Below are 25,543 nucleotides of genomic sequence, written 5' to 3' on the forward strand. Positions count from 1 at the left end.
CTACAAAATATCATCTAGCATGTCTTGAGCATCCAGCATTCAGTTTCCTGAAAGCAAACTGAAATCATGAGCATTATGATATAACACACAAGTAACTACAATAGAAATCAATTGCAATAACACAATGAATGAGCTCTCTAGCAGTTTATGGCAAGTATTTGTGTATTCCATTGTCATCTGTGAATATAAACATTAGATCATGTTAGGCATAATAAAATGGAAAATGAAAATATTAGAATTTTTGTCAAGACATTATCTTAATTAGTACTGTCTTGAGTAATATAATATAGCATTGCAATATGAAACTAAGGTGACCAACCTATATCTCCGAGTACCACTGTGAACAAAAAGATCAAGGAATTAATATAGCTATAGTAAAATTTAGGCACTAACCTTAGAGTGCGTACTGTATTGGAGTCCATGGCTTCCTAACACATTCTTCACCTGTTTCTGTGGATAAAAGCACGAGAACATTATTATAGACATCTATAAAGAGCAGGTGATTGGACACTTGCTCAATCTAAATAGCTGTATTCATTGCTGAAAGTCTCTTTGAAGTAAAGAAGAGAATATAAACTTTTGTATTTGTCCTCTTCCACTGAGTTTCTTCTCTTCTCGCTGTACTTTGGGGTTAATGGTGTTCAAGACAACTACCATCTCTAGACTATTGAGTTTCTTCGTTAAGTTATTCTAAATATCACCTATAAATGATATCATTCTGAATTTATCCTTCTTTTTCTGGCTTATTTCATTTAACATCATCTCTTCTTGTTCCATCCATGTTGCTGAAAATTGCATGAATACATCATTCCATTGTAGTATTCCATTGTATATATGTAGACAGCTATGTAGTATTCCATTGTATATATGTACCACATCTTTATGATCCACTCTTCTGTTGTTGGGCATCTAGGCTGATTCCAAATCTTGGCTATTCTATTGTACTGAGTGTATGCAGTTTGCATACATTCTATTGGATGATTGTTTTTCTGTCCTGATGATAGATACACAAAAGAAGGATTGATGGGTCGTATGGCAGCTCAATTTTGAGTTTAGTGAGAACCCTTCATAATTTATTCCATAGGGGTTGGATCAGGCGGCATTCCCACCAGCACTAGAAAAGAGTTAGTTTCTTACCACATCCTCACCAACAGAGATTGTTCTCAGTATTCTTAATATGTGCCATCCTCATGGTTTTACTTGGCTTCTTTTAGAATTGAAGGAATCTAATGATAAAGGTTTCTCTCTACATTGAATGATGAAAATGGCTAAAAGGCTAGGATTCTGAAATAAGTAGAAAAGTAGAACACTTTTCAGAAATGAGTAAAATGTATATGGAAGACTTAAAATTCAGGTCATAAAGTTAAAAGCAGAAAATCAGTTCACAGAGACTGATAAGACCAATGTAGGTCATGAGAGAATGCTCTGGTCTGGAGAATTAAGTTGACTTGGGAGGAAAGGTGGAAACCACCAATTACACTAATAAAGACATGAGCAAGAACAGGCAACTACTGATTCATTGTGGTTAGTATATTCTGATTTTTTCTAAATAAATATCTTTTGCACACTCTTCTAAATTGCATTCTGAATTTATCTTAGAAATGTGTTAGAAGAAAACTTGTATAAAATCAGCTATGTCCACTCCTGCATGAGCCAGCACTCTTTTGACTGCCTTACTTCTCTTTGAGTATGGAACCATTCTATACTATACCTACTAATTACTTTTATTTTAATTTTTAAAATTTGCTTTATTTTTTTTGAATTACAAGTCTTTCACAATTATATTTAAGGCACATAGTGACAGTGAATTAGGGCAATTCCTATCACCAGTGTTGACCTCCCTCCACCACTTTTTTCCCCACTTTTCCCCCCTTCAACTGGTAGAAAGACATAGAACTAAGATGCAGAACAAGATGATTTTTGTTCAATGGTTCTGGGTTTTTTGTTTTGTTTTGTTTTTTGTTTGTTTGTTTGTTTGTTTTTGTGGTTTTTGGGTCACACCAGCAGTGCTCAGGGGTTACTCCTGGCTCCATGCTCAGAAATTGCTCCTGGCAGGCACGAGGGACCATATGGGATGCCGGGATTTGAACCAATGACCTTCTTCATGAAAGGCAAACGCCTTACCTCCATGCTATCTCCGGCCCCCAATGGTTCTGTTTTTAAAGAGATAGCAATATATATATATATATCAAAAAACCCCACAACAAAACAAAAAAGAAAGAAAGAAAGCAGGCAAAAGCCCTGTCTAGAAGCTATAAATATGAATTTAAAAGGAGAAAAACAAAAGGAAAAGGAAGGGCTGATTCGGCAAGGTTTTTTGTTTTTGTTTTTGTTTTTAGAAACTTGAGTCATCACTCTTCTTTAAGCTTTTGCAATACTGGACATAGAAATGTTACATTTCTCCCTATTCATCTTTCAGTTCCTTTCTCCCTTTCTCATATATTACAACACATGTCCAGCATGACAGGAAAGTCTTGATTGACCTTCCTATATTCAATGACCCTCACTTTAAAGCTGAAAGTACAGGGACTGGAGTGAGAGTATAGTGGGTAGGGCACTTGCCTTACATATGCTGACTTGGGTTCAAGCCTCAGCACCCGTCATGGCCCCTAGAGTCCAACCAAGATGATCCCTGTCTATAGAGCCAGGAATAAGCCAAGAGCATCACTAGGTGTGACCCAAGACAACAACAAAAATGCTGAAAGTGGAGGGCTTGAGCAATAACACAGTGGGTAGTGTATTTGACTTGCATGTGGACAGCCAGGGTTTGATCCCCAACATCCTATTTGGTCCCCCCTGAACCTGCCAGAAGTGATTTCTGAGCACAAAACCAGGAGTAATTCCTGAGCACTGCAGGCTGTGACCCCAAAACAAAACAAAACAAAAATGCATAGATTGTTTGGCAATCATAGTGAGTATCATCTCATTCTTTTCATTAAACAATTCTCTGGCTCAAACTTTTAAGTCAACTGTAAGATAGTTTATCCCATGTTTAGATAAAACTGATTTTTTTCTGTCTTTCTTATACTCTTCACACAATTTCATAGTTTCATAATTTGAACATCACTAATACCTGAAATAGTTTGGCGCAATCTCAAAACTTTGTCTATTCTTCATTCATGGTATTATGCCTCACTTTGATTTTACTTAGCTTACATTTATATAATTTAATAGTTAATTAGAGAAGACTTTCCAATTATCCCAACTCTTCTAGTTCTATATCTTGACTCCTGGTTTTATTATTAGGGCCAATAAGAGATCAAAGTAGAACTGAATTAAATAATTTTGTTATTAAATAAATCATGCAAGTAACCTTTTTGTTTGTTTTGTTTTGGTTTTTGGGTCACACCCAGCAGTGCTCAGGGGTTACTCCTGGCTCTATGCTCAGAAATCGCTCCTGGCAGGCTCAGGGGACCGTATGGTATGCCGGAATTCGAACCACCGTCCTTCTGCATTTAAGCCAGGCAAATGCCTTACCGCTGTTCTATCTCTCTGGCCGCACAAGTCACCTTTTAAAGTTTGTTTCCATGGGTCAATTAGGAAGGAAAGAGGATAATGAATTATGAAAATTTGATTTCTTAAAATTTTGGTATATAAATATGATATCATTTGGTTTTTTGGGGGGGATTGTTTTTTGGGAGGGGTTGGGCCACACCCGGTGACCCACACTGGCTATGCTCTCATAAATTGCTTCTGGCTTGGGAGACTTATGGGCACCGGGGGATCATCCTGGTTAGCTTGTGCAAGACAGACCCCTACCGCCTGCTCCACCACTCTAGACCATGTTTTTTTCTCTCTTTCTTTCCCCCATAGAATCAGATGAGTTAGAAGAACTGGATACAACTAATTCTGTCAATAGAAGATCAGAAAACATTGAAGGTACCTCCAAAGAGTGTCTTTTTTGGGTTGCATTTGAGAATCTTCAGACATATGTAAATTATATTGTTGATGAAGAATATAAGTGGCCTGTCTAGTGATGACTTTCAAATAGAAATAATACAAGATTGTGAAGTTGTCATAGTGACCTTTCCAAAAAATAGGTAATATGAAGTGGTGCTATATTTGTAGCTAGTCTTTTGCACTACACTTTGTATTTAGGATACCTAGTTGATTTAATGTAAGTAAAAGCTTAATTCATTTCACTATTTATAAGAAAATCCTAGGCTAACAAATGTTTTCCTATTGAAAGAGAAGCAAATGAGTTTTGTAACCCAAAATTGTTCAATTGATCAAACTTTAATGTATAAGTTATTTTTTATAATAATAATTTGTTTACAATATTCCACAATTGTCTTTGAGCAAATATTATCCTGCTTGATAAATCTGCTGTTAATCCTAAGAAAGCTCCTTTGTATATAATTTTCTTCCTTGTCCTTGCTGCTTTCAGCATTCTGTCTCTATGGCTTTAAATATTCTGGTAAGGGTGGTTCATGAAGTCTTTTTATTTGGGTCTTTTTTTTGCTGGTACTCTTGAATATATGAGTTGAATTCTTCAACTCTGGAAACTTCTCTGTAATTATTTATTTGACTGTTGCTTCTTCATTAGAGTTGATTTTGGGGATTCTCAGGCACTGATCATTCTTAAGTTGTTCCTCTATAAATCATGACATAGTTTCTTGTCTACTCTTTAGTTATTTTGAGGCTTTCTTAATTCTACTGTTTTCTAGAGGTTTTCTGCATCTCATCTTGAAATTCACTAACTAGGCCCTCCGATGCTGTTATTCTGCTGTTGATGCCTTCCCCCGAGTTTCACATCACCTACCAAATCCTTTAGTTGTATCATTTCAGCTTGTAGTCTTCTAATTTAGATTCTCATAGAATAGAATTTGTTTTAGTTTTGTTGGGTGTCTGTTTCATTGTTTGTTTATTTTTTGAGCTCCTTAAACATATTTAACATTTCTTCTCTAAAGTCCTTATCAGTGAGGTTATACAGTTAGTTATTACTGGTTAAGTCTTTGAGGCTTTATCTTTGCTTACTAAGCATGGTAAGATTTTGCATTGCTTACCCATTGTGACCTTTTCAGTCCTGGTGTGTTTTCTATATGTTGTTGTGTGGATAGTTTATTAGAGTTATGATGTCAATTTATACTCCACTAGAGATGAATAATGAAGTGTGTTTCACATGGGTCCTAACTTGGAGGCAATATGGTGGTTTCTATATGTGATTGCTAGTTTAAAGTTTGGGGTTTTTTGTATGTCCTATTAGTTTTAGGAGTAGCGTAAAGATAGAGTTGATGATCCATCATATCTATAAATAAATCTTCATAAAAATTCCAAAACTATAGAGTTCTCTTCTTACACATGAGTGATTACAAATATGTATCAGGATAGTGGTGCAACTCAACTCTACAGACTAGTAGTTTCTGCCATCAAGACTCGCCCATATCCTTCTCTATGTGTCTTCTCTCACTGTTCATCTGAGTCTTTTCTTATATATCTTTATTAACTGATTAAGGGTTTCTAAATGTTTCCTTGATTTTATGATCCATTCTACAAAGCTAATTGTAAAATCACATTCTGGAGAAAAATGCAACAAAATAAAAGATTACAAAAGTGGTCCTACAGAGAAAGAGCACTTAATTCATAAGCTAAAAGTACAGAAAGAGTTTCCATATTGTGAGGAGATATTATAGGATGCTTGACTATGTGATTAAGAGTTGAGGAAGGCAAAGACACTGTGGGATGATCAGTACATGTAATAAAGCATTTGGGTTATAGACCATCTCATAACATTTAGGATCTCCAACTGCACAAGGTCTAGACAAGAAGACTGTTGAGTTCAGATGACTTCAATCTAGCAAAAACTATAATATATACCACTGCAAACACAATTCTGCAAGCCTAATTTTTCCAGAACTTCAGGCAGAAGCTTCTCTTTCCATATGGCACAGGCACAAAAAGATAGTACAGACCCCAAAATTTTATCTTGGGTAGGCATTAATTTTATATGTCAACCTGATCATTATAGAAGTTGATCAGGAAGTGAGAGATGGGAAAGGTAGATACGTATATCTACCTTGTTCCCCAAAACAAGGCCCTAGTTCCCAAACACAAGGACTAAAGAAATAGGGTCTGGATGAGTATCTAGAAACTTTATATGTAGAGAACTATTTCAGATTCATGCTGCAAGGCTCAAGAAGCAGCACAAGGAAACATAAATACAGCAGCATAGTCTTCAGATTAATTGCTGAATATCACATTTGATAGCAACACAGGCCTGTACCTTAACAGGCACTGAACCAAAGCTCTCACTGTCCAGTTGTCACATGAAGAAGAGTAGGAGTTCACCATTATTCATGGGAGAAGATAATGCCTTGAATGGTTCCCTCAACACCACCAACTCAATAATATATCAATGAAGTTTTTAAAATAACTTTTGTGAGACTATTTTTTTTTTTTTTTTGGTTTTTGGGCCACACCCGTTTGACGCTCAGGGGTTACTCCTGGCTATGTGCTCAGAAATTGCCCCTGGCTTGGGGGGACCATATGGGACGCCGGGGGATTGAACCGTGGTCCGTTCCTTGGCTAGCGCTTGCAAGGCAGACACCTTACCTCTAGCGCCACCTTCCCGGCCCCTTGTGAGACTATTTAAGGAACTAAAAGAAATCATAGTTGAGGCATCCAAGAGAGAAAACATGAAACAGGGTGTGAGAAAATAGCTAGAAGTCACAAGATTGAAAAACATGGTAGTTATAGGACTACCAGAAGAACTGGAAGGAGACATTAGTGAAAACTATTGGTCAAAGAATTTATACCTAGGAAATTCCCAGTTTCAGTATTTAGTCATACACACTGAGTTCCAACTAAAGTAATCCAAACAAAATATTAAAAACACATTATAATACAAAAAGTCTCAAAGACAGAGATAGAACCCCAGGAGAAAAAAAAATCAAAGAAGTAGCAGGGTCAGAGAGATAGCATGAAGGTAGGGCGTCTGCCTTGCATGCAGAAGGATGGTAATTCAAATCCTGGCATTCCATATGGTCCTCCTAGCCTGCCAGGAGTGATTTCTGAGCATAGATCTAGGAGTAACCCTTGAACACTGCCGGATGTGAAACCCACCCCCCCCCCAAAAAGAAGTAGCTCCTAAAACTTGCTGTTGTTCTATCTTAAACAACTACAAACCAGGAGAGAATTTTGGTTAAAATAAATAATCAAACTAAATGAAACAAGCATTTCAACAAAAACACAGTATCTAGCTAAGTGTTGGCTACCGTGACATGACAGTGGCCACTTTTGCAAAAACCTCTCTGCCATTTTCCAGTCCTACGTGCTGTTTGCTACAAAACCCCTGGGCCAGCAGGAAACAAAGTAATAAATAATTTCTTAGCCCAGGGGAGAGAAACACAGCCTGGAATGAAGTTAGATTTCCCTAGCCCACATTCTTGAGTTAACAAGGTACCTTTTATTGTTTTGTGCAACATGGGTTTTTATTCCTTAAGAACTTTGCCCCACCATAAATCTGTTAAGAGTTTAGGAATGTGGCCAAACAGACTACCCAGGGTCTAGCATGACTGCCCCCTGCCCACTTTCCATATTTGGGGAATGATGTTATGTTCCTTGTTCCAACCTACCTGCCATGTGTTTATACCTTATTTGGAAAAATGAGATAGTCTGTGCACTGAAAAGAGTGATTGACACTGCCTTTTGCCTGCCCCCTGTACCTTCTCTATATAAGAAGGTGCTGAACCTCATTAAATCGCCTTTGAATGGAAATCCTGTTTTGGGCCTTATTATTATTAACCTCTCTTAGATTTTTTTCAAGGTGTGGCTGTGTGATCTGAGCTTTGCAAAATAAAGATGCAGTTGTTTGTGAGCCTCTCGTCCACTCTCCGCTGGCCGGGCCCCTTCGGGGGGCTTACAGAACACCCACAGCTAAGTTTTTTTTTTTTCTAATGCAAAGAAATGGAAGAGAGTTGGATATTTGTTTGGAAGATTTTTAAAGGAAATTTGTTTGGAGCTACACCTGGAAGTGCTCAAGACTTGCACCTGGCTCTATGTTCAAGGGTCACTTTTAGCTATACACAGATCAGTGCAACAGATCTAACTTCTGGGACACCAGTACAACCAAACTTTAGGAACACACCAATGTAACAGAATGGACAGCTAACAACATGAGCTTATTAAACATTATGTCATTGTATTAATTACTTAATTGGGTATACAATACATTTTACAAATGTGCTTTCTAATGTATTTTTTATTTTTTTTATTTTTAATTTTAAAACTTTCTTCTCTTCCTTGTTCCTTTAATAATTTTGCTTTCACTTATCAGAATACAAATATATTATGGTGAACTATGACAACTATGTGATGCATTTTCTTTAAATAAAATTTACAAAAAGGAAAAAAATACTATTTTTAACTTCAAGGTTCATTTACTCACATTAGAGGTATTTTTACTGAGAATGGAGTAGGCAGCAACCAAATGTATTGTTCTTTATACGTTCTTTATTTAAGCACCGTGATTACAAAATTGTTTCTACTTTAGTTTCAATTATAGAATGTACACCACCCTTCTATCACCAGTGTGCTTTTCACACCACCAATGTCCCCTGTTTCTCTCCTATTAACCATCCCCCATGGCTGTGTCTGAGGCAGGCATTTTGCTTTTCTCTCTCTTTCTCTTTCTCTGTCTTTCTCTTTTTGAAGATTCAGAGAAAAAGAAATAGACATAGAATAATATCATTTATTTGTGTTATATAAGAAAAATAAAAGGCAGTATGACAATCAGATCTAGAGAGAATAATGATAAAGGAAAGGAGGACCAGTAACAAGGAAGCTTGTTACAATGTGGTGAATACAGTTAGAGTAGAGAAAGATCCACTATGATAATGATAACTAGAGTTTATCACTTTGGACAAGAAATGGGTGTTGAAAGGGAAAAAAGTGACATGCATGACACCCTTTAATGAAGAATAGAGAAGCCAAACTAAGAGAAAAACTAAGAGAAAAAAGTTATAAAAGGCAGATTTTGTTTCAAGATTTCCAAAGATCATTGGAGTCAGTACTGCTAACTGTGCCCTCAACAGATATTCAACTACTCTGTGAGCCCTAGACAAATCAGGATGCAACTGCACTGCAAACCAGAGTCTTAACTAGAGTTGCTCACATTTCATTGTCTTTTGTTCCCTAACATGGAATCAATTTAAAATTGAGATAAAATTATATTAAATCAAGGACTCTAAAGAGATGATTTGGATTAGGAATCTGACTAGGCTTTTTAATTTACTTTGTTTTATTAAACATTCCTGAGGATCTATACAAACAAGATACAGACCTTAGTAAAGATATAAAAAATGAATATGACACTATCTTTATCTCCAGAATAACAGCGGCTATAACCACACACTAGTACCATGCCCACAGAAATCTGCCTCCTGAGATGGGGACACCTGCTGTGTACTCAAGAGCAGCTGAAATGGCACAGCTTTGCCTTCTGACTTTAAGGTTAGAGCCATACCCCTTTATTCATAATTTCTTTTTCCATGGTTCAGTCACATGTCAATAGAAGTCAGAAATCGTACCTATATGATAATATTTTGAACAGGAACATTCATAGAACTTTTATTTTAGTTTATAATAACTTAATCTATTATTGTTGGAATTCTATAAATTTATCAGTTAATTATCATAGTTGTGTGTTACTAAAAAAATAAAGGCATCATAGCATAATAATAGCATATATAGGATTTAGTGCTTATATGCCCGGTTTCTTGCATTCATCAAGGATCTTGAAACACATTCCCAGGGAAAATGGAGTAGGGGAATTCTATTGTAATGTTATTCTCATTGTTGAAATTACAAACCTATTGTTTCTTTCATAAAATGCATGCTAAGAGTTTTGGAAACAAAATGGTAACTAAGTTATCTGATTTAAATGTTCAAATGTATTGCTTACAAATTGGTTGACGCCAATTTTGAATGGCAAGCTAATTTTTAGTGTAAGGATTCTTTGATTTTAGATAAAATCTGGTGAAGAACAAAAACTCAATTTACAGCTAGATATATGGAGATGAATAATTTCTTCAAAAATTATCTTTAAAAGTAATGAGGTACTCTGGGTAAGCTTGGTAGTCATAAAAAACAACAAATAATTTGGGATTTTGCACATTGTCTGTGACAGTATCATACAGATCAGTAGGATTCTGATCATTCTTTGGAGGAGGTGCAATTAATTTGGCATAATTTCCAGCTGTGTAAATTCCAGTGAGAACACGCACATAATACATATACATATTTCCTTTGGCATCTGGTTTAGAGTATTTGGCAGAATATTTGGCATTAACTGCAAAGTATGTTCCTTTTCCATATGAACTACCTGTCAAGAGAAAACAAAAATATTTTAAGAATTACAATTTAGTCTGTATTTCAAAATATTCATCAATATGTTATATGATCTTCAAATCACGTTAAATCCTTCTTATTTCTTTTTTAAATTAAAATTTTACTAATTTGTCATTGGTTTACAATATCAAGGGAACTTTTGAGTTATACACCTATACATGATTCTGTATTTATAAGCATCAACACACTTAGCACTGAAGTTCAAGTTCCAACCTCAGGATTAAATTGAGACTGATTTTCAGCCACTTTCCTGCCTCACTCTGGTAAGAGCCCTTTTTTTTTCACTAAATTAGTTATTTTTGTCATAATTTGCTTGCTCTATTTACATTCCACATATAAGAGAAATCATCCTATGTCTTTTCTTTTTATTTTTTCACTTCTTTTTTTACTTTGGGTTATACTTGATGGTGCTCAGTGGTTACTCCTGGCTCTGCACTCAGGACTTAATCTTGGAAAGTTCAGGGAGCCATATGGGATGATGGGGATAGAACCCGAGTCAGCTGCATGCAAAGAAAACCACCCTATTCGTGCTATCACTCCTGCCCCAATATTTTTTTACTTCCTCAAGAAATATGAGAGAAAAATGAGGAAATGTAAACAATCCGGTCATATGGATTTGGAGGATTTACATCACTAAACTACAAAGCAATACAAAGTAGTGCATTTCTTATAAGAATACTGATGACTTTTTCAGAGAAAAAGAGCAAATATATCTGAAACTTATACAAAAATAACTTTCATGATGGCTAAATCAATTATTGGGAGGAAAGAAGCTGTAGATAACTTTCTACAGCTTCAAATAGAAGTTCAAAGTGGCAGTATATCAGTTATTAAAAAGATATGGTATAACAGTAATATAAAAGATATGGTACTAAATATAGATAGACTTTTAGATCACTGCAATAAAAATGAGCATCCTGAGTAAGATTCCTAAGTATCTGACTCATTTTACTTCAGCATAATACTCTTCATCTATGTATAAGCAAATTTTATTACTTCATTTTTCTTTTTTTTTTAAAAACAAAACCCAGAAATTTAATTGAATTTGAATTTCAAAGAAACAAAAATATTTAGCATTAATATATTCCAACTATTGCCTCTGATATAATGAAATCCTTACATTAAAGAGTTACTTTTAATTTTCATTTTATGTTTGTTGTTTCCCTAGGGACCTTAACCAAAGATTCTCAAGGATCTTGTAATGAGAGTATTTGTGTGTCTGTATTGGATGTGTGTATGTTGGAGAGAATCCAACCATAATAACTAGAAATGAGATCATAAATAGGAGCCAAACTTTTGAATCAAAAATGTAAAGTATAATTGTTTGTCTCTCTTTATAATTCATATTTCCCGCTGAAGAATTATATTAGGAGGGGAGGGTATCTAGCATTTCTGACCTTCCATCCATTAAATTTCAGTAACCCACTTCACGCAACCAGACTACTGAAACCACCCTCTGGAATTTCCAAAATGCTCTCAATATGGAAAGGGGTGGAACTTCCCTTAGTGAGACTTTGGTGCTGAGAGGTTGGGAGGTAGAGGAATGAAAAGAAGGAAGAGATGGAGCTTAGATTTTATCCTGAGGTGATGGGAAACCACTGTAGGGTTTTAAATAGGGACTTATCTGAGCAAGCTGTCTTTTTTATTTTTTAATATTTTTTATTTAAACACCTTGGTTACCAACATGATTGTGGTTGGGTTTCAGTCATATAAGATGACACCCCCCATCACCAGTGTAACATTCCCATCACCAATGTCCCAAATATCCCTCCTCCCCTCCCTGCCCACACCTGTACTCTAGACAGGCTTTCTATTTCCCACATAAATTCTCATTGTTAGGATAGTTCTCAATGTAGTTATTTCTCTAACTAAACTCATCACTCTTTGTGGTGAGGTTCATAAAGTGGGCTGTAATGTCCAGCCCTCCTCTCTTTTTTCTCTGAAAATTGTTGAGAAATGTCTTTTATTTTTCTTAAAACCCATAAATGAGTGAGACCATTCTGCATCTCTCTCTTTCTCTCTGACTTATTTCACTCAGCATAATAGATTCCACGTACATCATGTATAGGAACATTTCATGACTTCATCTGTCCTGACGGCTGCATAATATTCCATTGTGTATGTGTTCCACAGTTTCTTTAGCCATTCATCTGTTGAAGGGCATTTGGTTGTTTCCAGAGTCTTGCTATGGTAAATAGTGCTGCAATAAATATAGGTGTAAGGAAGGGGTTTTTGTATTGTATTTTTGTGTTCCTAGGGTATATTCCTAGGAGTGGTATAGCTGGATCGAATGGAAGCTCAATTTTCAGTTTTGGGAGGAATATCCATATCACTCTCCAGAAAGGTTGAACTAGTCAGCATTCCCACCAGCAGTGGATAAGAGTTCCTTTCTCTCCACATCCCCACCAACACTGCTTGTTCTCATTCCTTGTGATGTGTGCCAATTGTGTGAGGTGGTACCTCATAGTTGTTTTGATTTGCATCTCCCTGTGCATATCCCTGATGATTAGTGTTGTGGAGCATTTTTTCATGTGCCTTTTGGCCATTTGTATTTCTTCTTTATCAAAGTGTCTTTCTATTTCTTCTCCCCATTTGTTGATGGGATTAGATGTTTTTTCTTGTAGAATTGCCCTGTATATTTTGGATATTAGCCCTTATCTGATGGGTATTGGGTGAATAGTTTCTCCCAATCAGTGGGTGGCTCTTGTATCTTGGGCACTATTTCCTTCGAGGTGCAGAAGCTTCTTAGCTCAATGTATTCCCATCTGTTAATCTCTGCTTTCACTTGCTTGGAGAGTGCAGTTTCCTCCTTGAAAATGCCTTTAGCCTCTATGTCATAGAGTGTTTTACCTACGTGTTGTTGTATATACCTTATGGTTTCAGGTCTGATATCGAGGTCTTTAATCCATTTGGATTTTACCTTCGTACATGATGTTAGTTGGGGGTCTAAGTTCGCTTTTTTGCAAGTAGCTAGTCAGTTATGCCAACACCACTTGTTGAAGAGGCTTTCTTTGCTCCATTTAGAACTTCTTGCTCCTTTATCAAAGATTAGATGATTGTATGTCTGGGGAACATTCTCTGAGTACTCAAGTCTATACCACTGATCTGAGGGTCTGTCTTTATTCCAATACCATGCTGTTTTGATAACTATTGCTTTGTAATACAGTTTAAACTTGGGGAAAGTGATGCCTCCCATATTCTTTTTTCCAATATTTGCTTTGGCTATTCAAGGGTGTTTATTGTTCCAAATGAATTTCAAAAGTGCCTGATCCACTTCTTTGAAGAATGTCATGGGTATCTTTAGAGGGATCACATTAAATCTGTACAATGCTTTAGGGAGTATTGCCATTTTAATGATGTAAATCCTGCCAATCCACGAGCAGGGTATGTGTTTCCATTTTCGTGTGTCCTCTCTTATTTCTTGGAGCAGAGTTTTATAGTTTTCTTTGTATAGGTCCTTCACATCTTTAGTCAAGTTGACTCCAAGATATTTGAGTTTGTGTGGCATTAATGTGAATGGTGTCATTTTCTTAATGTCCATTTCTTCCCTATTATTATTGGTGTATAGAAAGTCCATTGATTTTGTGTGTGTTTTTATTTTTTTTGTTTTATTTTTTCAACTATTTTTTTATTTAAACAACTTTATTACATACATAATTGTGTTTGAGTTTCAGTCATGTAACAACACCACCCATCATCAGTGCAACATTCCCATCACTAATGTCCCAAATCTCCCTCCTCCCAATCCAACCCCTGCCTGTACTCTAGACAGGCTTTGTGTGTTAATTTTGTAACCTGCCACCTTGCTATATGAGTCTATTGTTTCTAGAAGCCTTTTGGTAGAGTCTTATGGGTTTTCTAAGTAGAGTATCATGTCATCTGCAAACAGTGAGAGCTTGACTTCTTCCTTTTCCATCTGGGTTCCCTTGATATCTTTTTCTTGCCTGATCACTATAGCAAGAACTTCCAGTACTATGTTGAAGAGGAGTGATGAGAGAGGACAGCCTTGCCTTGTGCCAGAATTAAGAGGGCAGGATTTTACTTTTTTCTCCATTGAGGATAATATTTGCCAATGGCTTTTGGTAGATGGCCTTAACTATACTGTGAAAGGTTCCTTTCATTCCCATCTTGCTGAGAGTTTTGATCAAGAATGGGTGTTGGACCTTATCAAATGTTTTCTCTGTGTCTATTGATATAATCATGTATATATTCTGGTCATCATTTCCTTTGAGTTTCAGAAGTTTCTTCATTTAATGTTTATTTTTATAACTAAATGTTATAAATGTTTATAAATAAATGTTAGTTATTTGTTTAATTTATTTAATGTTTATCTTCGCCTCCATTTATCTTTGCTTGGTCAAAGGTATTTCATCCTTCAAGATACTTTAGCTTCAATGTCAAAGAGTGTATTTACTAGATTTTTCTCTGTGTACCTATTGTTTCAGGTCAGATATTCAGGACTTTCATCCATTTTAGTTTAATCTGTTTTGTAGAAAGATTTAGAAAGAGGTCTTAGTTCATTATGTTTTAAGAAAAACTTTGTATTATAAATTACATTCTCTCAATATTGATAGGTTTGTTCATGTATTCCAAATCATCTTGATTCAGTCTTGAGAGATTAGAGGAGTCCGAGAATTTATCCATTTCTTCTAGGTTCTCTTGTTTCATGGCAGAGAGCTTCTCAAGGTATCTTTCATGATCCTTTGAATTTCTATGTGGTCTGTCCACTCTTTTGTTTTTAATTTTATTTACTAAGTTTCTCCCTCTCTTTCCTCAAGTCTTGCTAGTGGTTTATAAATCTTTGTTATTCAAAGAAACAACTTTTTGTTTTATTAATCCTTTGAATTATTTTTGGAAAATCTAGTTCATTAATTTTCTCTAAATTTTATTATTTCCTTTATCCTGCTTGCTTTTTCCAATTTCAGAAACTGTGCAGTCAAGTTGTGTGTGTAGGCTCTATCTTCCTTTTTGACGAATGTTTGCAAAAATTATGAACTTTCCTCTTAGCTACAGTGTTTCACAAGTTTTAGTAATTTGTATCCTTATTCTCATTTGTTACTAGAAAACTTTTAATTTCCCCTCTGATTCACTGGTTGTTCAGAAAGGAGGTATTGTGTTTCCAGGTATTATGATTAACAACTATTTTCAATGCTTAATGGTCTGAGAAGGTATTTGGTGTGATTTCTATCCTCTCAACTTTGCGGAGGTATGTTTTGTGTTCTTACCAGTAGTTTACTCTGGAGAATGTCTCATGTGCACTAGAAACAGTGTTTATTTGATTTGGGGGGAATTAAAAGCCCTATTTCTATCTACTAAGCTCCTCCCATTTCTTTCTTCAAAAAAGAGTATTTTCTTACTGAATTTTATAACAGTTGATCTATCAAGAGGTGATAAAGTGATAAAGTGGTGCTGAAATTTACTACTACTATTACTGTTTTACAATGTCTTACTCAAGTCTATTAACTGTTGTTTTATGTATTTTGCCTGAACCTCATTATGCATGTACATTTTTAGAAGTGTGATTTCTTCATGGTATACTCAGGGGTCTCAAACTCGTGGCCCACGGGCCGTTTCGGCCCCCGTACAACATTTTGTGGCCCTGCCCTAGAGGAATCTTTTTTTGTTTTGTTTTGCTTTAGTTATTTGGGTCACACCCTCCAGTGTTCAAGGCTTACTACTGACTTTGCACTCAAGGATCACCCCGACTTTGCCTCCTGCGGCCCCCAGGTAAATTGAGTTTGAGACCCCTGCCATGTTCCTTAATTATTAAGGATTTATTCATTATCTTTTGTGATCTTTTTGAGCCTGTAGTCTATGTTCTTTTATACTAACATGGCCATTTCAGCCTTTTTGTTTTTGTTTTGTTGTTTGTTTTCGGGCCACACCCAGCAGAACTCAAGTGTTACTTCCTTTTTTTTTTTTTTTTTGGTTTTTGGGTCACATCCGGCAGCGCTCAGGGGTTACTCCTGGCTCCATGCTCAGAAATCATTCCTGGCATGCGCGGCGTACCATATGGGATGCCGTAATTCGAACCAATAACCTTCTGCATGAAAGACAAATACCTTACCTCCATGCTATCTTTCCAGCCCCTCAAGGGTTACTTCTGCCTCTATACTCAGCTGGGATTGAACCTGGGTAAGCCTCATGCAAGGCAAATGTCCTCTATTATGCTGTCTGTCCAGCTCTGATTCCAGCCTTTTTGAAGTTGTTTGCTTGAAGATTTGTCTTCCTACCTTTGATTTTTGAGCCTGTTTTTGCTCTGATTTCAAATGTATTTCTTGTGTGCAACAGATTGTTGTATTTAGTGCCAGTCATAATTAGCAGTTGAAGAATGTCTTTTTTATGCTCTATTGAAGCCTCATCCCTCACCCTTTCTCCCTAGATAACTTGACCTTACCTGCAAGACCCCGCCCATTCCTGGGAGGGGTCTTGGAAAAGGTAGATAAGGTATGGACCAGAGGGGATTAGGGCTTTTGGCTGGCTCTCTCGCTTCTGGTCTTTGGCCAGCAAGGAGGTGAAAGGGAAGATGGCTGAAAGGAGTTAAGAGGCAGGGCTAGCTAAGAATGGCTGAATGCTTGAAAGGTTATGATATAGGCCACACATGTGGTGGATAGGGATGAATAAAGCTGATACTTCCTGATGCCTGTATCTGGATGAGTCTGATTCCACCGTTCACCTAAATCTGGGACCCGCCAGCTGGATGGGGGTTTCGGAGCCACGTGGCCTGGGATGGCAGGGAAGAATCCTTCAATCCATCCTTCACCATCCAGCACCATCCTTAATTATTTAATGCTACACTCTATATTTTCCCTTAAAATCTTTTGTCTTTCCCCTTTATAGTTGGCTTTTAATAATTTATTAGTTACATCTGTTGATATAGATCTTTTTGACTTTCGAGATTTGATTGTTTATTTTTCTGGATTATATACCATATTTTCCGGCATATAAGATGACTGAGTGAATAAGACGACCCCCTACTTTTCCTGTTAAAATACAGGGTTTCGGGCTCGGAGAGATAGCACAGCGGCGTTTGCCTTGCAAGCAGCCGATCCAGGACCAAAGGTGGTTGGTTCGAATCCCGGTGTCCCATATGGTCCCCCGTGCCTGCCAGGAGCTATTTCTGAGCAGATAGCCAGGAGTAACCCCTGAGCAAAGCCGGGTGTGGCCCAAAAACAAACAAACAAAAAATACAGGGTTTGAGCACCAGAAAGCCGCCTATCAACGATGACACCTGGAGGCTGATGGGATGCAGTGCTCAGTAACTCAGCACCTCTGTGTGCCCTAAAAATTAATCAGGACAAGCAGAGGACTGAGTGATGACCTCTGGCAGCTGCATGGGATGAGGCGGCAAGAGGGGGGTGGATCACTAGTCCCTGAAGCTGGAGTAAGTTTCAGCATGCTGTATAACTGTGTGTGTAAGATGACCCCCGACTTTTAAGAATTTTTTCTTGCGTTAAAAAGTCATCTTGGGGCCGGAGAGGCGGCGCTAGAAGTAAGTTGTCTGCCTTGCAAGCGCCAGCGTAGGACAGACCGCCGTTCGATCCCCCGCGTCCCAGATGGTCCCCCGTGCCTGCCAGGAGTGATTTCTGAGCGCGTAGCCAGGAGTAACCCCTGAGCGTCAAACGGGTGTGGCCCCAAAACCAAAAAAAAAAAAAATCATCTTATACACTAGAAAATACGGTAGTTGTTTCTGCTCTTAAGTTTCAGCTATTCTTTCTTTGAACAGGTTTTGTTCTCCCTTCACCTTCTCATATTCCTTCTGATACAATTAGTATCTTATTAGAATATGTTTCATGGTACCCCTCATGTGGTTTCTTCCTTTTTTCTTTAAATCTTAGTTCTGTCTTCTCTCCTATTTGAGTCACTTCTGGTTACTTGTGTGTATTCAAAGTCCTAACCCTCTCCTTGTTGCTTTGAAACTCATGTCACCCATGAGTCATCCACTTACTATACTATTGCTATTTTATTACTATTGTTATGCTATACTATATTATGATTGCGATTACTATATCTGCAATTTTTTCAAACTTTCTTTCCCAGTTCTCCTAGCACTGATTTTGATTTCTTTTTTTTTTTTTTTTTGGTTTTTGGGCCACACCCGGCGTTGCTCAGGGGTTACTCCTGGCTGTCTGCTCAGAAATAGCTGCTGGCAGGCACGGGGGACCATATGGGACACCGGGATTCGAACCAACCACCTTTGGTCCTGGATCGGCTGCTTGCAGGGCAAACACCGCTATGCTATCTCTCTGGGCCCTGATTTTGATTTCTTGCCTTGAAAAATGTATTCGGGCCCCTTTAAGACAAACCATAACCAATGAGTTCTTGTGGTTCACATCTCATTTGGATAAGATAGATGACCCACTTTCTTACCATTCTTTCCAGCATAACTGCGATTAAAGCCATTTCTGTTGATATAAGGCACCGAATCAACATCTGTCCCATGGAAGAGTTGCTTTTCATTGATTATGTTACCATTTTTGGCATCCATTATTTCTTTCCTAATCTGGTAGGTATTCCAAAGGTCTAGATTCTGGATCCTCTTAATCTGCAAATAAATCAGGAAGAACATTTTAATAGTACAGAGAGCACTTTGAAAGATACAACAGATGAAACAGAAATCACAATTTCTCATAAATAGAAATTATACTAAGAGCAAATTTAATCTCAGGAGGTAGTTTTCTGTATTTAGCAATGTTTTTACATCAAATGTTTTACAAAGCAGATCCTATGAAAATACTAAATAATTTTTGACATACACCACATGAAAGAAAACTGTGGTTTTGTGTTAAGTTCTCATAATAAGAACTTAGTCTACTTGTCACTACAACTTCTGCTTTGTCATTGTACTTATTTATTGCTTTGTGAGCACACATTGTGATACTCAGGAGTTACTCATAGAATTGCCTTTAGAAATTATTCCTGGTGGCACTTGCAAGACCATATGAGATGCCAGGGATTGAAGTCCCTCAAAAGTTAAGCACTTTACCCACTGTACTATCTCTTTGGCCCTGCTTTGCTATTTTAATTCCTAGAATTAACCATGTGACTTTATCTCTCTTCAGGCTTTCTGGGATACTAGTCTACTTTACTGTGTTTTACAAATTTTTTTTTATTAAACTTCCATGAAAGAATTAAATTAATGAATAAAAATTCTACTCTGTGTTAGTTGGAAGTGAGACTTTAATTCCAGAATATAGGATCTCCTTGCAGAGAAAAATTACCATATTTTTGGCCAGACTCTAGAAATTGGCCTTATGAGGTAATGATGGAATCTCCTTAGTTATGTTTTTCAGGACCCAAGAGGAATTAGATAAATCTAGAATGAACTAGAAATTGTGCTTAGTGTAAATGAAACAAAACAAAAACCTAAGTAAGGCAAAACCAAAATGTGGAGCATTCTATGATTCAATTGGTAAAACTATTTCAAATAGTTTTAATTTAATGTCATAGAAATAAATTTTGGGATGCAGTAGACTATTGTAAATCATAAGAGACAAGAAGAAATAATGATAAAATCTTATTTACAAATGAGATCTGAGTGGAGATGGTGAATTTTAAGAATGCTCTTTTTTTGTTGTTGTTGTTGTTGTTTTTTAGGTTTTTGGGTCACACCTGGCATCGCTCAGGGGTTACTCCTGGCTCTATGCTCAGAAATCACCCCTGGCAGACTCAGGGGACCATATGGGATGCTGGGATTTGAACCACTGTCCTTCTGCATGCAAGAAAAATGCCCTACTGCTGTGCTATCTCTCTGGCCCCCAAGAATGCTCTTTTGAATTATGAAATAAAGTGGACATTTTATTCTTGATATGAATTTGTTAATTTACCATCATGAGCTGATGTCACTGTTCATTTAGAGAGTGTTTTTTTTTTAATTTTTTAATATAATAATAATTTTTATTTTGACCAAAGTGGTTTAAAAATCTTTCACAGTAATATTTTAGGTACATGTTGACATTGAATCAGGGGAATTCCCACCACCAAAGTTGTCCTCCCTCTACCCCCATTCTCAGCATGCACCCCATATCCTCCTTCCTTACCGCCCCCAGCTGCTAGTATAAGTGATCCTTGAGGGTATTTTTATGCTAGAAAATATGCATTAGGGGGCCAGCAAGATGTTGCTAGAGGTAAGGTGTCTGCCTTGCAAGCACTAGCCAAGGAAGGACCATGGTTCGATCCCCCCGCATACCATATGGTCTCCCCAAGCCAGGGTCAATTTCTGAGTGCTTAGCCAGGAGTAAGCCCTGAGCATCAAATGGGTGTGGCCCGAAAAACCAAAAAAAAAAAAAAGAAAAGAAAAGAAAAAGAAAATATGCATCAGAATATTTGGATTTCCTGATGAATGTAACTTACTGCTAAGTGCTTCAGCACAAAAAAGAAATGTAGGAAATATAGCAGAGTGCTGAACCTAGTTCGAAGTTTGTGTATATTAAAAATTTGAGTAACAAGCCTAAATGTCAAGGAATATGGAAGATAAACCACATTTCTTTTTTTTTTTAGATAAACCACATTTCATAATAATATTTTCACATAAAAGCTCCTTCAATACAATCTATCTCTTCTTTCATGTCATACACTGGCAGATTACAGAAGACATAATTGAAAAGTCCACTGAAGTAATTTCTCTAGTTAGAGGTAACAACACAAGGTAAATTTCTGGGGCATACGGCAGATACTACTGGTCAAGCAGACAATCATGCTCAATCTCATTTGGCATCTCAGCAAAATATGACAGTAACCCAGCACAGAGGACTATAGTTGGTATTTGAACAAAATGTATTAGATGTTTAAGAATACAGCATCAAAGAGGTACATACTTGAATCACATTGTCTTGAGAACTTATATTATTGTATGTGTCAAATCATTTACATCAAAGGCTTTTTAAAGAACCAGTTGTAAAGTGAAGATATAATACAACAGGTAAAACCATGGTCCTGCAAGTTGTCAACCTGGGTTTAATCTATTGCAGCATATATAGTTCCAAGCACTACCAGGAGTTCTGTGGTCAGAACTACAGAGCCATGGGTAAGACCTAAAGCAATGCTAAGTGTGATCCTACAAATATTCCATAGAGTCCAATGGTATAAATTTTTTGGGTTACCCCCAGCGCTCAGGGGTTATTCCTGGCTTTACACTCGTAAATTGCTTCTGGCAGGCACAGGGGACCATATGGTATGCCGGGATTTGAACCACCATCCTTTTGCATGTAAGGCAAACACCCTACCTTCATGCTATCTCTTTTGCCCCCTAAAATTTTACATTAACTTTATCATATGTCTAATTTTGATGCATTTTCCAGTTCTTGACTAACATGAGAAATCTCTGAGGAGATGGTTTCAGTGCTATAAATAACTGTGTCTCTTTATTAAATGATTTACTTTAGATTTCTAAACATTACTTTAGATTGGTAAACATTATGAATCTTGCTTAGGAAACTCAAGTACAAATCTGTAGTTTTCTGTTAATTTACTACATAGGATCACGTTTGTTTGTCACTGAATTAGCAATAGAACTGGGTTATTTTTATTTTTTCCACTTTTTTAAACTGGTGTCTTATCTGAGGATATTATTTCTAGTATACTTTAGCATTTAAAATTGGTAAGTGATTTTAGTTTCATGGAAAACATAGGCTGCTTAGCAAGTAAATGCAAGAAAATGCAAAATTTACTGAAAAATTTATTATTATGAAAAAAGGAGTGTACTCAAAAATTTAGCTTTATTGACCCAGAGGGATAGTAAAGCAGTAGGGAACATACATTGCATGCAACTATCATGGGTTCTCTCCCCAGCATTCTGTATTGTGCACACAGGACTTACCTCTGAGTTCAGAGCCAGGAGTAAACCCTGAGCACTGCTAGATGTGACCCAGAAACAAACAGACAAAAATTACCTTTACTCAGAGTGAAAGCATATAAAAAATGAGGAAGAAAGGAGAAATATAGTCTGGAGATGATTCATTTATAACATTTTTTTAAAATGTAGAGCCATATATAGTGGTACTTAATGGTTGTTTCTGGTTCTGCACTCAGATATTACTTCTGGAAGGCTTGGGGGACCATATCGGATTGAACCTGGGTAGACTGTATACACCGCAACCACCCTACCCTCTGTTCTATCACTTCAGCCCCTGGAAATGATTAATTTTATTACAAAATTTTAACAGTGATACATTAGGGACCACATTAAGGAATTTTAATCAGAGATTTAGATATTGATTTTGAGTTATCATCATTAAAATCATTGAAGTAAACTGTAAAATATCATTCTCTAAGTGGTGGCTTCTCAAGCAGGTAGTTTGAGAAAGCAGCACACAAATCAATGGTAATGGAACTCAATCTGCCTAATCAAATGTGACTTGCAGTAGAACCTTACAGGTAAGATCAAATCCCAGAAGTGTGACCTTGTTAGCCATAGCCCAGCCATAAATTAATCTCACATTCCCCTAAAGCTGCTTCCAGAGACTTTCCTAGCAACAGGAAGACTCTTTTTTTGTCAGAGAGACTCACCTTCATACTATAAAAGTAACAATTCACAAAACCCTAACAGAAGTAGTGGCTGAAGACATACTCAGTATTAACTCTCTATATAATCTTCCTGAAAAGAATTTCAGAATAGAAATGTTGAGGATGTTCAACAAGTTCCAAGAAACAATGCATGTACAGCCAATAAAGCACAAGAGAATCTGAGAACAAAATGTGAAAATACAAACAGAAATGGCAGAACTGAGAAACTTGATAGGCAAAATGAAAAATTTACTGGAAGGCCTCTCAGCAGAGTAACAGCAGCTGAGAACAGAATAAGTGAACTAGCAGAAGAGGTACCAAAAAAAAAATAAATAAAACCTCCAAACAACAACTAAATATGGGGCTAAAAGTCAAATAAATGACAGATCACAGGAGAACTTTGGGAAGAATTTAAGAGAAACAACAAAAGAATCATCGTGGTTATGGAGAACAAGGAAGACAACTCTTATGAAGGAGCAAGAGCCAAAAACACTATGAAGAAGTTCCCAGAGCTGTGGAGTGCAATCACCCAGATTTTGGTAGTCCATAGGGTCACAGGTAAAAGAGACCCAAATAAACTTCTCAACATGTTTCCTAATAGGATGATGAAAACTATAGAGATAGAGTACTAAGTTAGGTCAAAAAAGAAAATTAGGGACTGTAGTAGTGGTGCAAGTTGTAGGACGTTTACCTTGTATGCACTAACCTAGGATAGACTGTGGTTCAATCCTCCAGTGTCCCATATGGTCCCCCAATCCAGGAGCAATTCCTGAGCGCATAGCCAGGAGTAACCCCTGAGCATCACCGGGTGTGGCCCAAAAAGCAAAAAAAAAAAAAAAAAAAAAGGGAAATTAATTTTAAATTAATTTTAAAAAGACATAGCAGATTTACTAATGGATACCCTGTAGGCCAGAAGACAATGATGGAATATAGTGAGAAAAAACTCAAAGAAATGAATGCTTTGCCAAGAAAACTTTACTGTCATATTCTCACTCATATCTGAAGAACACAACTCCATATATTATGAACAGCCCCAGAATTACAGAGACTCAAAACCACCATTAAGAAAAGAACTAGCCACAATGATGAATCCCACAGATAGAGATAGAATACTGAAAGCAGCAAGATCAAAAAGTGATATTACATTCAAGGGAGCATCCTTGAAATTTACAGCAGACCTGTCACCAGAAACACTCAAGGCCAGAAGGCAGTAGTGGGATATAGTGATAAAACTCAATGAAATAAATGCTTCGCCTAGAATACTGCACCCAGCCCGACTCACTTTCAGGTTTGAAGGAAGTATACATAGCTTCACAGATAAACAACAGCTCAAAAACTTTACAGACTCAAAACCAGCCTTAAAAGAAAAACTGAAATATCTACTTTAAAGACAAGACAGACCAACAAACACATCAAACTTCTACACAAAGATGGCAATAAATCCCATGACAATTATCTCTCTCAATGTCAATGGACTAAATGCACCCATTAAGAGGCATAGAGTGGCAAAATGGATCAAAAAACTGAATCCAACTTTCTGCTGCCTACAAGAAACACACCTAAATAGTCAGAATAAACATAGACTCAAAATCAAAGGCTGGAGGAGAAAAGAACTAAAGGGTCCAGTGAGGTGGCACTAGAAGTAAGGTGTCTGCCTTGTGAGCACTAGCCAAGGAAGGACCACAAGTTAGATCCCCCGGCATCCCATATGGTGCCCCCAAGCCAGGGGCAATTTCTGAGTGCTTAGCCAGGAGTAATCCCTGAGCATCAAAAGGGTGTGCCCCCCCAAAAAAAAAGAAAAAGAAAAGAAAAGAACTAAAGAGGTCACTTTAAGACTAAATGAGTGCCACAAGTACACCAAAATTCTACAGAAGACGTCACAAGATTCTATGACAATAATCTTGCTCAATGTCAATGGTCTCAATGCACAAATAAGGGACTCAGAGTGGGAGGATGGATAAGAAATTTGAATCATTCTGCTGCCTACCAAAATAATATTGAAGTTAGAGAAAATACAGACTCAAAAGTCAATTTTTGGAAGACAATACTTCAAGAAGAAAACCCTCAAAAATGCTGTTATGGCCATGCTACTATAAGATGACAGACTTCCAAAAGATTATAAGAGATAGCAAAGCTCATTTCTTAAGTATTTTAGAACATGTACACCATGAGAAGATCATATTTCTAAACAAATACGTATCTATTGAAGTACCAGAGAAATACTTAAAACGAATTCCTATAGATTTGAAGACCATTCATAGCAACACAATTCATCAACTCCTCTAAACTGATGAGCTAAACTGAAGTTCGTAAGGAAACACTTTCTTTGAAGGGAGAAATGAAAGTGAGGGACTTAGTAGACATAAATAGGGTTTTTCATTCCCCCCCCCAAAGCCAAATACATATTTTTCCTAATCCACATGAAACATGCAGGCTAGACTGCATGCTGGGACACAAAAACATCTCCAAAAAGTTAAAAGTAAGAAATCATACCAATGATCCTCTCAGGAGATGATGCACTAAAAATAAAAGTTAATCACAAACAGAAAGAAAGAAAAAACTCAGACACCTTAAAATATGTCATTACTGAAAAATCAGCATGTCAAAGAGAATATCAAAGAGGACCTCAAAGGGTTGGTTAAAACAAATCAGAATGAAGATATGAGCTAACATAATTTGCAAAATCTCATTA

At 36.9% G+C, this 25,543-nt stretch overlaps 2 protein-coding genes across 2 annotated transcripts in view; one reads left to right on the plus strand and one right to left on the minus strand.

The window, feature by feature from the left end:
• Positions 1 to 25,543, plus strand: part of FAM162A (family with sequence similarity 162 member A) — a 497,431-nt gene that overhangs the window by 224,549 nt on the left and 247,339 nt on the right. The window lies entirely within an intron of this gene.
• The window catches only part of LOC126025766 (protein mono-ADP-ribosyltransferase PARP15-like), a gene marked incomplete at its 5' end in the record, with an annotated part of 30,629 nt that continues 14,944 nt past the window's right edge, over positions 9,859 to 25,543 (minus strand). The window contains 2 exons of the mRNA XM_049785540.1: positions 9,859 to 10,321; positions 18,718 to 18,892. Coding sequence (XP_049641497.1) covers positions 10,029 to 10,321; positions 18,718 to 18,892 — 468 coding nt within the window. The remainder of the gene's footprint in view (positions 10,322 to 18,717; positions 18,893 to 25,543) is intronic.

The sequence above is a fragment of the Suncus etruscus genome, chromosome 13 (genome assembly GCF_024139225.1).
Source record: "Suncus etruscus isolate mSunEtr1 chromosome 13, mSunEtr1.pri.cur, whole genome shotgun sequence".
In the NCBI taxonomy this organism is placed as follows: domain Eukaryota; kingdom Metazoa; phylum Chordata; class Mammalia; order Eulipotyphla; family Soricidae; genus Suncus; species Suncus etruscus.